The 17030-nt window shown below is 31.4% G+C and overlaps 1 protein-coding gene across 1 annotated transcript in view; it reads left to right on the top strand.

Moving 5' to 3' along the window:
* Positions 1–17030, top strand: part of LOC118186665 (uncharacterized) — a 90488-nt gene that overhangs the window by 9382 nt on the left and 64076 nt on the right. The window contains exon 2 of the mRNA XM_085816007.1: positions 9427–9758. Within this exon, the coding sequence (XP_085672133.1) occupies positions 9427–9758 (332 nt within the window). The remainder of the gene's footprint in view (positions 1–9426; positions 9759–17030) is intronic.

The following is a 17030-nucleotide window of genomic DNA, read 5'->3' as shown; positions in this document are numbered from 1 at the left end:
GGGTATCTAAATTTACAAAAAAAAAAAAAAAAAAAAAAAAAAAAGCTTAATATTTATTTGCTTATTTTATTAAACATTTCTTTCAATGTAAGTTGTTTAAGTTGCTTCATTTTATGTGATAATACTTTCTCTTTAATTCTATAAACAGACATAATTTCCTGCTCAGTTACAAAGTTTAGCTGTTCAAGTCCCGTTAATTGCTGTGCCGAGAATACCGATTAACTTGTCAATCGAAATTTTTTCGTTTTCACTAACCTCTCTGTCACATTCTTCATGTCTTTATCCATTTTTGCAGCAATTCCACTTTTTGTTTGTTGGACATTGAAACATACTTTCGTTTCGTAGATCCTTTGGAAGTTCCAGCATCGGAAATTCTATTTGACATAATCGAAAGTTCAAGTTTACTTTTATAAAATTGCTCTTACAGTCTGCAAAAAATAATAAGCGGGATCCAATTCGAAGATTAAGGAACAACGCAATCATTAACATTAACTGAAATAGATAATTTTAGCTTACACCGTTCGTTATACATTAAACGCGCAGGCGAAAACGTATTCTGCACTTGCGCACACGCATACGCGCAGTAGTCAAGGTCTTACGCGCACGCGTAAAACGCCTATGCGCATGTGCAGAAAGTTTTTAGCTTTGAGGTCCGGATTATGGGTGTCCGAATTAACGACTTTTGACTATATTAATTGTCTGTTTTGCATATTATCTTATACTAATTAAACTCAAATATGACAGACTGTCTTGAACCCTCTTTTTCTTATGCAAAACTGCCACCTCGTGTTGCATTCAAGATATTTTAATTTTTGTCGAGAGGCTAGATACAATAAAATATAAATATGGTATGACTTATAGCTCCAAAGCCAAAAAGACCAAGCCTTCCCATTTAAATAAAAAAAACCACAAATTTCATGTGCCAGATGAAAAGAACCTAAATAATGCTGGACATATACCAGTGAAATTTAGATCCAATCAGTGTACATTTTGTAGCACCAGGAAGAAACATCATAGAAGAAGATACATGTGCGAAACTTGCAATGTGGGTCTATGCATGTTACCAAAAAGACAAAACATGCTTTGAACAGTGTCACAAAAAATATTTGTTCTTTGAAATTTAAAAAAAAAAAAAAAACACTGAGTTTTTAATTCATGTAACCAAACGTCCTTTTATGTAGGTACTTATACTTTCACTTCTATAGAAAAATTACATAAATGTTTATTTTAAAATTTTTTCTGATGATTTAGTTTGTAAAATAATGTTAAAAAAATATATATATTATGCAATTCTTACATGCATTTTTTTTTTTTTTTTCTAATTCGTAAATTTCGTCATTTGTTGGAAACGTGCGCGGAGAAAGGTAATTTTTTTTTCCTACTACCTAGGTAAGTTTCAAAGTCCTAGACGTGTGGTGGTTTCACAGTGCGACCCACCACCCACAAAACAATGGGCAAGAGTAGATTTTTTTATTCATATTTTATATCTCTAGGATCATAATATTCAATTTCTAGAATTTTTAGTTAAAAAAATTATAAAAACAATATTGCACGCATCGAAGGGTTAAATATAAATTTACTTAGCATTATTGCTCAATGTCCTCTTTTTTCAACCAAAAGCAGAAAACATCTATTCATTTTACCTTAAGAATAAAATAAAGTAAGAATATGCATATTTATACGTTCTTCAGATTCTATAACTCTGTAAAAAACTTAGGCCTTTTTCAAGGGGGGGAGGGTGTCTCATAAACAATAACAACTTGCATGAAAGAAATATTGTGTATTTTATGTTTGAACTGAACCGAAGTAAGAATTTTTTAATTTTATGACTTAGCTACCTTCTTATTAGAGGGAAAATGCAAAAAGTTTTGTATTGGCTTGTTTTTCAAAAGGTTGTGTTTTCAATTGGGAGTAGCTACATATAACTCATACATATTCTTTTATCAATGAATTCATTTGTATTGCCATATCCGTAAATCTAATTTTTTACTGCCACTGAATTATTATTGAGTGAATATCTTAAAACTTTTGTTACATTATTTTTACTTGTGTTTTACACATCATCAAAGTTCAAAGAAAGCAAGCGATTTGCAATATTTACAGCGTTATTGGTCCAAAACATCTATTTACAGTAAATAATAATCTTCTTTTCTGAGAGAAAATATTTTTCAATTAGTTTCTTGCAAATAGTAATTAAAGTTACATAGTAATTAATTAGGATTAATTGCTGCTGAAAACCCGATTAATAATTAATTTAAATAATGTATTTATATATTATATACTACCAGCTCAGAACCTTTTTAGTAATAAACCTAAATAGTAAAGAAGCTTGTAACTTATGTGCATTATTAAAATTAAAGGAAAGGGAACAAATTAGAATGTTTAGGACTCTCAATTCTAATGTGAAATAATTGTCTTTTTTTTCTGTATTGAATTTGGAACTGATCTTATATAAGCCCTCGCCAAAAATTTTTGGTGAGAAACTCCACGGTGCCATATTACTATCTAAGATTTTTGTCTACATTTCAAACTTTAAGCCTAAAATGTCTCCAAAAATGTGGTTTTCGCACACACAATTTAAGCTAAAAATCCAAAACAAAAAATTTAGATAGCAAAAATGTAAAGTTTCTAACCAAAAATATTTGACAAGAATCCATGCACACAGCGATATGTTTTAACTTAAAAAAACATCACAGAATTACGCGATCTCTGTGGCGAAGGAATCTATAAACTACGCACACCTAGCTTAAATAAAGTAACATAGCAACAATAAATTTCAAAGAATACCATGTACACAGCGTTCTGTTTAAGCTTTAAAAATATCTACGAATTGCATAATCTAAATAGCAAAGAAATCTACAAACTATGCACACCTCACTTTAATAAATTAACATAACAAGAATAAATTTACACAGTACCAGTGAATACCATGGTATTCTGGTATTGAATTTGGAACTACTCATATATATGCCATGGTACCATGGTATAGTGAATACCACAGTATTCTGTTTAAACTTAAAAAAAAAACTTCTACAAATTGCACAATCTAGGCAGTGAAGGAGTCTACGAACTACGCGCACGTCACTATAACAAATTAACATAACAACAATAAATTTCAAGAATACCATGTACACAGTGTTCTGTTTAAAAAAAAACTTCTACGAATTGCACAATCTAGGCATTGCGCACTAATTAACAAAATAAACTAAAATAACTGAAAAATAAATAAATTTCAAACAATTAAAAAACTACTAAGTTCAACTAAAATTCTCAATTCAACTGAAATAAATTTCAAACAATTCAAAAAAACAACAATAACAACAGAAATTCATACTAAAAAAACAATGAACATAACATTCTACAAAATAAGAACGAGAATAAAATAAAATGCACTTACCATGAATGAATGCTTCTTGGAACAGCAGAAATACTAATTTCAAACATCAACAAAACAATTTCATCACAAATTTGTTAAAAGCATCTTCTCCCGCTTCAGAACAATAATGGAAAAATATATAAACCACCAAATAAAACACAAAATCACATTTCCGATTATAAGTAGGCAACGTAGCTCTAACATGTCGCCATATAATCTCTATCGTATTTATATGACAGCCCAGACTCACTATCCACAAAATAAATACTATCTTTCACAAATAAATGTTCAAAACCAATCTTCTAAATACTTGTAGAATTTGCAGCCACCCGAAAAAATAGTTGTATCAGGCATGGGACTAAAATTTTGCCATTGCATCATAAATCATTTAAATACCACATACCACACGAACCAACTAGCAACTGAAACCACTACAGTAAAATCCCAAGTTTCCACATAAAAAGGGTTGCCATAGAAACCAACATCGCTCCCAAAACCATCGCAGAACACGTAACTGTGCCAAAAAACCAATGTACAACACATATCGCTGCATTTGGCTATCTGAGGGCGCATGTAAGAGTAGTACCTTGAATTTTAGATGGAAGTAGAAGATTTATTGTACTTTAATTAAACTATAGTTTACGTAATTACAAAATTTCTTCTTCTGTCATTAATTTATGTCAGCAAAACTTTAATCTTCTGTTATTGCTATTTAATAGCTCACATAAGTCCAGAACATCCATCAACAAAATACTAGACGAAAACTTGTTCGATAAAAGCTTTTGTATTATTTTGTAGATGAAGCTCTATGTAAAAATCAAGTTTACAGCTTTGCAGAGAAAAGCGCAATTTGATTAGAGCACAATAATTTGATAAATGAATGGTTGCTTGCGATGCTTTCAGTTTTCAAGTGTTGAGACCATTTATTTTTCCCTTTATCAGTCTTCAAATTTTCTCTGTAATTACACAAGCAGAAGCCAGCAGAAAAAGTGTTAAATATTTTACCTTTCTTGAGAAATGGATTTTTAAAACTGTCAAACCAGTCAACATTTCCTCCTGAGCTGAAAAGTGGACTTGTTAAAAACTGCTAATACATTTTCATTTTAAATGCAAGAAATAATATTCAATGAAATGTGTTATGGTGCTTGTTTTTGATCCAAACTATTTTCACCATCATCGTACTAGCATAGTTTTAATATTAAATATCTGGGGGATATTTTAGGTAGAATGAAATACTAAAAAATTTCAAGAACTAATTTTCTTTAAAATGCTTTCAATAAAAGATATTTTAGTATGAAGTTTATTTTAGTTATCCAGTTATTTTTACCAGTTTATTTATTTATTTTTCTATTTGAAAATTGTCACCATAGCAATCGTTTGAAATAAAAATTAGAATAATGATATTTTTGTTTAGTTAAATTTTTTTAATTTTTTTGGTAGGTGTAAATTTAAATTACTGTTGGATAAATCCATTGATATTTAAATATTTTTAGAAATTTTTTAGTACGTTTGTATTCCTACAGAACCACCCACGATGACTTTCATATAATCACTGATGTGCAAAGTATATACCATAGGTTAATGGAAGCATCTTTAATTATTCGATTGCATTTAAAGTAAAACCACATTAGAGCATATATTATGTTAAAAAAGCCATCTCCATCACGATGGCAGATGGATTAATGTTGTATATATAAACTCGAAGGACACTGTTTGGCATAGTGGGCTATTTTGCACTAAAAAGTTTCCCAAGACTTCGCATCACCAGGTTCATTGGGCATTTATCTGAAGAAACAGCTCAGTTTATAACCTACAGATATTTTTGATCGTGTGCTGATGCAATCTATTGGTGGATTTTCATGGTCCTTACATGTGGCTTCAATTTTATAATAAAATTGAATTAAGTCTTATATGTTAGGGGTGTTCAAATGAAAAGGTACAAAACAACACTATGGATATACTGAAGTCTTTATTCACAAGTAATCACCAGAGGCCTGAGCACAACTATTCCACTGTGTTAAAGCAACTTCCACATAAACTTTTAACCCTTTAAGCGTGCTTGACGAACTCACCTCGTCATCGGAGTGTTACGCCGTACCCGTGTTTGACGAGTCCTACTCGTCATCCAATTTTAAAGTCCGCATTTCAACGTGTTTGACGAAAATATCTCGTCATATCCTTATGTTTTCAAAAATTGTCACTAGATGGCAATAGTAGTTCCATAAAGTGAAATATAATTTCTTGGGGAGACTTTGGTGTGTTTGATTTTTGCATTCTGGTGAAAATAAAATCTGGAAAGATAAAAAAGATGTTAATTTATTGAGTACAATCCACAATATTGAAATGAGTAAAGTTTCTTGTAATGGAAAAGATGTTGAAAAGCCAAAGGTTGTAATCGATTACAATTTATCAATGGGAGGTGTGGACAGAGCGGACCAAAATTTATCCTATTATGAGACAGTACGGAAAAGAATGAAAGTATACTACAAAAAAATTTTCAGGCATATGATTGATCAATGTCTTTTCAATTCATCGATTCTACAGAGCAAGGTAACTAACAAAAATATAAAACTGTTGGATTTTCGAACTGCAGTCATTGAAGAAATATTACGTAAATATCAAGTGTCTACAGACATGACGGGAAAAAAAGGAAGAAAAAGTGATGAAAATGATCCATTGTGTCTTACAGGAAGGCACTTTGCAGACTATATACCTGCCACACCCTGCAAACGAGAACCAACAAGACGATGTGTTGTTTGCTATGCGTCTAATAAAAACGGTAAGAAGATTAGAAAAGAGACCAGAATATGGTGTCCGGACTGTGAAGTTGCCCTCTGTAACATTCCATGTTTTAAAATTTACCATACCCAACGAAATTATTAGAAAATATATGTAAGTTTAATTGTATATTTATGTCTTTACTTAGTTATTACTTTCTTTTTTTAGATTTTATTTATTGTAACATGCGAGAGAATATATCTCCAATGCAGCGCGCCCGCTTACTCCTTCCTACTATCGCGAGACCACTGCAGTGCACGCGCAGGAGCAAACGCTACACGCTTAAAGGGTGTTTAGAGTCTCACAAACTCGACTCCCGATATCTCGACATTTGGTGTTCGACAACTTTTTAGGAACTTTTTTAAGATATCTCTAGGCCAAACAGAGCAAATATTACATACAGTACATATAATTATTATTTATGCATATGTATTTTCTGTTCTGTTTAAAAATTTGAGTGTTCTTTTTCTATAATTTTTGCCAATTTCTCATTGTGCTAGTCTGTGATTATTAGCACATTAATTTTAATTTACCAGTTATTCTCAAAACACTTTATTTCAGAATGGAATGATACAGCATTTTATAAAATCAGCTATTTAACTGGCTCTAGTTGCAGTTTGATACGTAGGTCTATAGCATGTATGAAATTTCAGAATTTTAAACTGTCAATACCTAATTACATTTGAAGCTCAGATTCATAGTAAGAAAGTATGTTTTATATAATAATGTATTTTTCTATTTTCATTATTTCTTCACGGTCTTGTAATTATCAGTAAAAAGTTATATGACTGTAATCAAATGAATTGAAGACATCAAATGGTGTCTCGTAATCGGTGGTGCCGGATTGCAATGCAGGAACATCCACCTGCCCTGTTGGTGTGATCAACAATGTTTATAACAGATGGAATTTTGGTAATGTGCTGTTATCAGGCCTAGATTCAGAAATGTACGAATGTATATGTATGTATGTACATACTATATATGTATACACAGTCATGGATTTGTATTTATACATGCATACATACATACATTTCTGGATCTGGTCCTGATAACAGAACAGTACCAGAATTTTCACTAATTGGAAAATCAGATAGCTTATTTGACTTTTGTTTGGTTCTGGTATGGCTATTCTGGATTTCCATATTACAGTCAAAAGTCGTTAATCCGGACTCGTCGGGACTTCGGCGATTCCGGATTATCGATTTTTCCGGATTATAGATCATCAGTTTAAATCTCGTAAGATGGCATGCACAAATTCTAAAATTAAAAATATGAAACCGTATTTTAGGAAATAAAGAACAATTATGATCTAAAGGGTATAAAAATTTACAAAAAAAAGAAGCTTAATATTTATTTGTTTACTTTATTAAACATTTCTTTCAATGTAAGTTGTTTCGTTTTATGTGATAATACTTTCTCTTTAATTCTATAAAGACATAATTTCTTGTTCAGTTAAAAAGCTCTGCTATTAAAGTCCAGTCAAATTGCTGTGCCGAGAATACCGACTAACTTGGCAATCAAAATTTTTTCGTTTTCACTAACCTCTCTGTCACCTTCTTCATGTCTTTATCCATTTTTTGCAGCAATTCCACTTTTTGTTTGACAGACATCGAGACATACTTTCGTTTTGTAGATCCTTTGGGAGCTCCAGAATCGGAAATTAACATAATCGAAAGTTCAAATTTACTTTTATAAAATTGCTCTTACAGTCTGCAAAAAATAATAAGCTGCATCCAATTCGAAGATTAAGGAATAACGCAAACATCAGCATTAACTGAAATAGATAATTGTATAATTTTAACTTATACCGTCCGTTATACGTTAAACACGCACGCGAAAACGTATTCTGCATTTGCACACGCATATGCGCGTGCGCGTAAAGGTCTTACACGCACGCGTAAACGCCTATGCGCATGTGTCAACGCGCCGCATGCGCAGAAAGTTTTTAGCTTTGAGGTCCGGATTATAGATCATTCCGGATTATGGGTGTCCGAATTAACGACTTTTGACTGTATTTTACATTCTATTTTACTTCTCTACTATTGGTAATTGTTTCATCAGTCGGCAGAGTATTGGAAACACTCTTTCTATGCTTACTCTGCATTATGCAGCAGTTGAAATAATTCATTTTTAATTTTGGCAGAGTTGAAATTTCCACCAGAGGGTTATTTTTATTTTTAATTTTCAAAACTTTCTTTTCATTGATATTTTCTTTAGTAATTTTCTTAATAGTTCTGTAGTTTTTTCCTTAGCAGTAGGTTCAGAACTTAAGCTGCTTACTTAAGTTACTTAACAGGACCTCCGGGCTCTTTGAAAGAGTCTTGATTGCATTCCGTGCCCTTCATATTATCATTTGAAAACTTTACATATAATTTTTTCCTTGCATAATATTATAAGATTAAATTTTATTTATTTATTTTTTAAGTTTGACATAAGGCTTTTTTTATTGCTAAAATAAATTCTCATGGTGCAGTTTAACTGAAATATTTTCATTCCCATTCCTATCATGGGTAAGAACAATAGTCCTTACAGTGTTATACTTATTAATATTATTTCTAAAGTTACAGTTATTAAATATAATTTTGTTACTTAAATGATTACACATAAAAAAAACTTTTTTCATAATGTGAATTTGCTATTTTCTGAGGCAAACATTTTCACTCTCATTTGGTTGCACATAATGTTTAAGAAAATGCTATTCTAATTTACTGTTGACACTACCATCTTTTTTAATTAGTTCTAATTTATTCTGCAGTATTTTGTATGCATGTTAATTCTGATTTTATCTGCACTATTAGCGAGACTTAGTCTGTCACTCCTTTATAACTTCATATATTCTGTGTTCTTTCTTATGTGTCTTTATATACACTTAAAATAGGTTTTATTGTTATTGTTATTATTATAGAATGCAGAATCAAAGTGCTTTCAAATTTAATGAGGATTATTTCATTCATGCTTTACTGCTATAAAGCATGAATAAACAAGAGTAAATGATTGATAAATATTTTTATAAAGTGTTTCAAAGCTTCGAAATCCCTTAAAAATGTAGATTATACAAACTTCAGAAAATTGAAGTACTTAGTGGTTATGAGTAAGAAGTATTATTATTTTTAAAATATGTTTCTTTATTCAGGTTTTTACATCTAGCATATTTGTTACATTAATAGACCATTTTGAGTGCTTTATATTTAACAAATTATTATGTAGTTTTGCATAAAAATTTAATTGCAAGTTCACAATATATATAGTATTTAATGACATTCTTTTTACAGAGCACTTCTAAATCAGAAGTTTTGAGTAAAATGTCTGATGCCTTACAGTCACTGCAGTGTTCTCTTATTCCTCTTTCTGTTTTATCGCAACCAGTTCGCAGACCTACAATTAAAGAAAAAAATAATCTGACAATGGATCCTGCAGATGAATCTACAAATAGCCTATATGTTCATTATGCATTTATACCATTTTCAACTGTTTTCCGTCAAAGCCTACGTTATCCATTTTACTCTATCAATGATCATATGATTAACAAATCTGTACTTTGCTCTCCACAAAATGGGAAAGAGATTCCTGTTTCCATTATTAATTTTTCATTACAATCAAAAAGGTAAGTGAATTGCATTTCTATCAGTGTGGTTTTAATTTTTGATTTGCCTTTTAAATAAAATCTTGTGAAGAATATACTTTAATATATATATATATCACATGATCAAAATTAATTATGATTGTGGAATTATTTCTCTACAACTGAAAATGTTTCAATATATTTGAATAATTATGAAAAAAATTAATTGAATCTTAGTTATCCTGTCATCTAGACAAAAAATATTTTATTGTAAAACTGAAAGCAATTTTTTATTATTATTTTTCTTAAGCAATGTGTCATAAGGTTTAGAAATTAATAGACAAGCATAAACAAACATTATTTAATGATAAACATTTTATTGTGCAGCGTGTAATCAGTATTAGAATACAGCTATTTCAGAATTGGTCTGCTGCCAAATGGCAGATACAAATTATAGAAGAATAGGAAGTGTTGCCAAGTGGTACATACAAATTGTAAGATTCCTTTTCCTGAGGTTGTAAAAGTCTTCAAAACATTTAAGTTTCACAATATGTCAATGTGGCTGCCCTGGAGTTTAATGTTGAAGATCATGGGATTGTTCATTAATAGTAGGATAGGATTTGTCAGCTTTAGTGAAACTCTATTTGGAGTCTGGAGAAGAAAATAATAGATTGTTAGAAGAACCAGAAGATTGTTGATGTTCGGATAGACATCTAAGATGTCTATCCGTGTGGTGGAGATATTGTCTCACAGTTGCACCAAAAAGAGTTTTAGCTTTGATAGAAGACTTGAAGGTAATGTAACCTTTGTTAGTATCTATGTTGGGTGTCTACATAACTATGAATACAAACAGGGTCACTTTGATCAAAGTATCTGTTTTGGGGCTTTTTTAATTCCTTATCTGTAAAGCCCTCTTGCTTGGATTATAAATCAGCAATAAGATCAAACTATGTTTTATCCAAAAATGGTGGCTTCGTTAGTCTTAGTACTACTTTTAAATTGTTGATAATTCTACAAATATTGCATGCAGATTAAATAAAGGCATAGAAACCTTAACCGGAATTTAAGAGCAACATAATTTAATCACTTTTAAAGGAAAAAATACACAATTTACCAACATATAAGAATAAAATCTAAGTTCACTGAGCCGGTTTACGTGCAGTCGATTGCAAACAAAAAGGCAGAGCAGGATTTACATATAAGCTACGCAAGCTATAACTTAGGTGCATCAAGTTATTCATCAAGAGATTAGCCTGTAGATGATGGAATTATATGCTGTCTCAATAAGAAATTAACTAATCTCTCTTTTCCATGATCTGATTTGATACATTTTAAAAGATCCTTTGTAGTCTGTTTGTAGTCTGTACCATTTTCTCAGCATATCCATTTTCAAAATGGTTAGCATGATGCTGCAAAAACTTGTCTTATTGTATTTTTTTTTAAGAAGGAATGGGATTTAGAAGAGAACTGCTGATCATTGTGTGGAACAGTAACTTTAAAAATTCCATGAATAGTGAATAATTCCTTTTAAAGCCACAATAATAAAAAAAAATATTTAAAAAAAAAATATCACAATGAAATAATCCTGCAAATGAGACATGCACAACTTTATTTTCCAAGATTATGTCTAGTTTCCTGCCATATGTTATAGAGTCCGAACTCCAAGCATCCAATATCTGTAACTCTAAATCTGCAGTACTTTTTTGTAAGAAATTTATGAAAAGGGGGGAAAAATTAAACTCCAAGCTTAGTGTCTGGCTTTAGCATCCTGCATGCGCAGTAGCCATTTTTCATAATAAAACATGTGGAAGGAATCTTAATTTCACTTTGGCACTAAATAAAACACCTCCATGCCGAAGAGCATAATCATTTATTAGCATAAATCTTAATAGTTTGGCTTTGTAGTCACCTTTTTAGTTGGCATGCATCCCAAACTGGCACTCTGCAGTATCCGTCTCTGATTTTACACCTATTTAGACAACATATATCCCTGATGCCAACTTGGCAATCATTTTTGTTATTTTTTGCTTTCATTGCCATGTGTCTGTCAGCTCATGGCAGCATAAGAAATGAATAATGCAGCAATGTGAACAACTTTTTTTTTTTTTTTTTTTAATTTTTAGTAATCAAATACCAAACAGAATGGTGACCTTTCAGACAATTATGCTGTGAAGTGCTGAGGGCTTTAGCGAGGAGAAATCTAACAGAAATATTTTTCCATATGCAAAAAATAGATTTTGTAAATGATAATCATAGATCAAAAGATTGCATTTAGTGCTATTTGAATTAAAAATAACTGATTTGTTATTCAGATAAGCCTTAAGTATATGCATGAATTTATTTATTAAGTCTTAAGCATATGCAAGAAGTAGACATAAGTATAATAAATAACTAAATTAATATAATTCAGGCTTAGACATGACAGTACACGACAGATGCAAGACAAAATTTGGTCAGACAACACATCATTAGTCACCAGTTTCATGATACATTGCTAATACAAAAAGAAATTACATATAAATTGATAAGGAAGTTTGAGTTCAGGTATCATGAAACAGGCTATGAATATAGAGGTTTTTGAATATTACAAACAAAAAGTGGAATTTTCCAGTAAATGGAATCTTTGAAAAAATAATGTGACAAATGAGAATGATCTAACAGAATTTTTCCATTGTGGTGACAATGCCCCATTCTTCAATCAGCTAATGTAAAATATGTACTAGTATGGTTGGTTCTAAATCCAGAAAATATTCTGATAGTCAAGAAAGTTACAGAGATGTTGCTGAAAATGAAAAAAATCTTGAATGGGAATTTAGTGAGAATTCTTGACACGCCTCTATATAGTATGTCTGAAATTCTGATTAAACAGTTCTGATTAAACTTCAGATCATTCCCTTAATACCTACTTCAGTATACGAGATAATACAGAATCTCATACTGATGCTTTAACTATTTCATTGGATAGATATTGGAGGATCTTCAAACCTTCTGGAAATAGAACTTCAAGAGGTATAAGAATTTCAGGGTCTGATTGATCATTTGGTAGTTTATTTTAATGTACCAGCATTTTGAATTTTCTTACCTGATCAGTACAGCAAAGTAAAATCATAAGCAATCAGTAATATTGCCCATCTAAACATTCATGGGTATATGGTACCTGGTGTAGGTTTCAACTTATACCAATGTGTAGGTTCAACATGGGTATATGGTACCTGGTGTATGGAAAAAAAATCCCAAGAGAGATTTATAATTAGTCATTATAGATTTGTGACCATATAAAAAATTGTAGAATTTCTTAACACCTGCTAAACACTTCCTTGCTATTATTGAAGGAATGAAAGCAACAAATATGAGCAAAATATTCATAAATTTGCGGGATTAGTTTTGAAGGTTTAAGTATAAAACCTTCTCCTTCAGCTGCAGAAGAGCAAATAACAAAAAGAAGCCAGTGATAAGATAAGATCAAATTCACAGTTACATGCTTAAGACCAGATATGAACTCTTAAAGTACACACAGGGTGCCTTGCCAATGTGGTTTAATTTACATTGGTCAAACTAAGAGAGCCTTAGAATTTTTCTCTAAAGAATATAAGACATATGTTAGGAAAAAAGGAACACATAAATCCACTATTGCCCAACACTATTGGCCAGAAAAACATAGTTACCATTTTTCTGCAGACAAAATTATTCAAAAAGCATCTTTCATTCACAAATTAGATTTTTTTAGAGATATTTCACATTCATAAAAATATTTCAGTTCTAGTTAACGATCTCAATTCCAATTTTTACCCTCAGCTTTTAAGAAAATTATTTCATAGTTGTTTTCATTTTTCATCTGTAGAGGACACCAATAGCTTAACTTCATTCCTCATTTTATCTCTGGCTTCTCTTTCATCATGTGCAATTCTGCAGTTGAAAGAAGATTTTATATTGAAACCTTCAAAACAAGTTCTGCAAATTTATAAATATTATACAGATTCTTAATGCTTTAGCTACTTCAGTAATTATTACTCGGCATGTTATTATAACTCAAACTTCCTTATCAATTTATATGTTTATATGTTTTGCATAATCTTGAGTTCTAGATATAAAAGCAACTTTAACATAAAAAAAAATGTGTCTCTTAAAACCAAAGTAATTAGAAAACTAGGTTAATTAATATGAAATACACATTTAGCCTAAATAAAATAAACTTGTGCAAATTTCTTATTATCCATTACTGTTTTATGCAGATATGAAAAGAGATCATCAGAAATAAGATTAAGTTTACAAAGAATGCAATGGAATGGCACCTTTTAAAATCATTTTATTGACAATATTTATTTTGAAGATAAAAACACTGGTATAACAGATAAGAAAAATGCATTTAATGTTGACTCATAGGCAGTATTGTGTCATAAAAAGATATTCAATACATGGGTAGTACAGCCTTATAAATTGTTGTGCTAAAACTAATAATGTGTTCAGATACCAATATACTTAGTTTTAATGTAATTAAGAATTTTAAAAAATCCTTGTTTCAATTGATTTAAAACATTTAGTGTTTATTTTTAATACTAATAGATGTTTCAATTCATGAAATCTAATTTAGTCTGTTTCTTTAATTTTCAAATCAGTTTTTGTTGATTAAAAAGAAAAACTGTTCTGTGATTGTAAACTTTTTATTTATTTGGTAATTAAATAAAAAAATTATTAAATTGTTTATTATTAAATATTTAAATTGTTTATTAAAAAAAATTCCTCTAGTTCCAACATTTTTTGTATGCACAGACAGAATGATTCGCTGCCATGTGTGCAAACTTCTGGACAAGGTAGTTACTAAAAAACTTATGAGTATCTAATATCAGTGCAGAGTCAGAAACACCATCATCATGTGCAAGTGTGCAGAGAATGTGAGAAAAGAAAGACCAACCCATTAGTAAAGAAGAACATTATTTTACTTATCAAAATGTAACCATCTGAATATTAAGAGAGATCACAAAAGTGTTTGAAGTTTTGGCTACCAGCAGCAACACAAGCTTAACTTCAGCATCTTTTGAAATATTCTTGGCATTTCTCAGATATTTGCAACAATTATGCAGATGCATGCAACAAGATCCTCCTCACTGTCCACAGTGTTGTACATCAGACCCTTTCATGTGATTCCAGGGGGGGGGAAATCCATGGAGTATTGATCCAGTGATTGTACAGGCCACTATGCCCCAGTACATTAATGTCCAAATGTCACATTTAAAAGCTGAATACCACATCTGAAATAGCTGGGGCCTTATACTGGAACCACATATCAGCACAGAGACTGCTAAATCTATTGGTCGTTCAACTGTTTGAGCAAGATTTCCTCCAAAATAATTTTATAACACCATCCATCCAGATGAACAAGCAAGAGTATGGATTTATGAAGTGTTTCCAAAAAATGTAGAACTAAACATTGAGAGTGAACTGGTGCTATGCTGAACATACAAAAACTATAGAATGGGAATTCTCCATAACCCACAGCAAATTATGTGCATTGTAGTCATCTTCCATGGTGAAGTATGTATTGTCTATGAATAAAGCAGAAGCTGAGAAAAGGGAGTCTGCACATACCACTTAGCAAAAGCAACTCTCTGTGTCTAATCATCAGGCTGCAGTATTGCATAAGGCTGTATTGCTTATGTATGCATACTGTATGTACTGCTTATGGTATGGATGCTGCACATACAAAACATATTCATTCGTTTTCAGGATTGCCCAGACGGGATTTGGAGAAGACCATAGTGCATAGCAATTGCTCATGTACTGGCACGTAGAATGTCTTCTGCATGATAAAATACCATCTTGTGGATTTCAGAAATCTATGCCATTTGTTCCTGATGTCTAATCATCAGGCTGCAGTATTGCATAAGACTGTATTGCTTATGTATGCATACTGTATGTACTGCTTATGGTATGGATGCTGCACATACAAAACATATTCATTCGTTTTCAGGATTGCCCAGACGGGATTTCGAGAAGACCATAGTGCATAGCAATTGCTCATGTACTGGCACGTAGAATGTCTTCTGCATGATAAAATACCATCTTGTGGATTTCAGAAATCTATGCCATTTGTTCCTGATGTCTAATCATCAGGCTGCAGTATTGCATAAGGCTGTATTGCTTATGTATGCATACTGTATGTACTGCTTATGGTATGGATGCTGCACATACAAAACATATTCATTCGTTTTCAGGATTGCCCAGACGGGATTTGGAGAAGACCATAGTGCATAGCAATTGCTCATGTACTGGCACGTAGAATGTCTTCTGCATGATAAAATACCATCTTGTGGATTTCAGAAATCTATGCCATTTGTTCCTGATTTGTGGTACTTTGTTTAATGGAAACCATTTCACATAATCTTTGATGCAGCCATGCAAACATCTTATGTTTGAAATGTTCCTCATCAGATAGTTCTCCCAGTACAGGAACTATAGCAACTCACCTGTTACAATAGCAGCTCCATATTGTAGATGTACAGGGTGTTTATAAAGTCCCTAACCCATTTTGATGTTTAATAACTCATAAAATAATAAAGATAAATTAAAATTAATAACATAAATGGTTAGATAGACTCAAAACATTTCATGACCCTTGTCAATGAACTTCCATGTGTGCTCCCTTCGTCGCACAGAGAATATCAAGTCAATATTCAATTTCACACCAGGTACTGGTAAGCATCTCGGCATTCACAGAGGCTATTGCGGTTGTAATTCTGGCTTTTAGTACATCAATGTTCGATACTCTCCTCCTGTAAACATTGTCCTTTACAAATCCCCAAAGGAAAAAGTCCAGTGGTGTTATATCAGGTGATCTAGGTGGCCAAGGAATTGGACCTCCTCGCCCAATCCATCTTCCTGTAAAATGGTCATTCAAATAACTACGAACTGTGGTATCCCAATGAGGTGGTAAGCAATCTGAAGTTAACCACACACGCAGATAATATTTAGAAAAGTAAAGATATTCAAACCTGAAAAGAAAAATATATAAGTTATTCAATCAATAAATGCCATAAGTTTGTTTATATCTTCATTATTTTATGAGTTATTAAACATCATAATGAGTCCGGGACTTTATAAACACCCTGTATATCTGCTGACTCTTCATTTGAGAAACATTTCATCTTATTACTTGTACAAATGTTTTATCAGTTCTCTAAGAATTCCCTCTATCCTATTACAAATATATTTTCAACCCTATTATCTGATCTCAATTAATCATTTTCAACATCATTTGGCGTTTTAGTTTTTCATCATTTTTTTTTCTCGTTAATAGTTAATCAACATCTCACTCCC

Source organism: Stegodyphus dumicola, chromosome 4 (genome assembly GCF_044657685.1).
Source record: "Stegodyphus dumicola isolate Sdum_Otavi_A_Nest chromosome 4, ASM4465768v1".
Lineage (NCBI taxonomy): Eukaryota > Metazoa > Arthropoda > Arachnida > Araneae > Eresidae > Stegodyphus > Stegodyphus dumicola.
The sequence above is the reverse complement of the archived record's forward strand: the minus strand, read 5'-3'. Positions and strand labels throughout refer to the sequence as shown.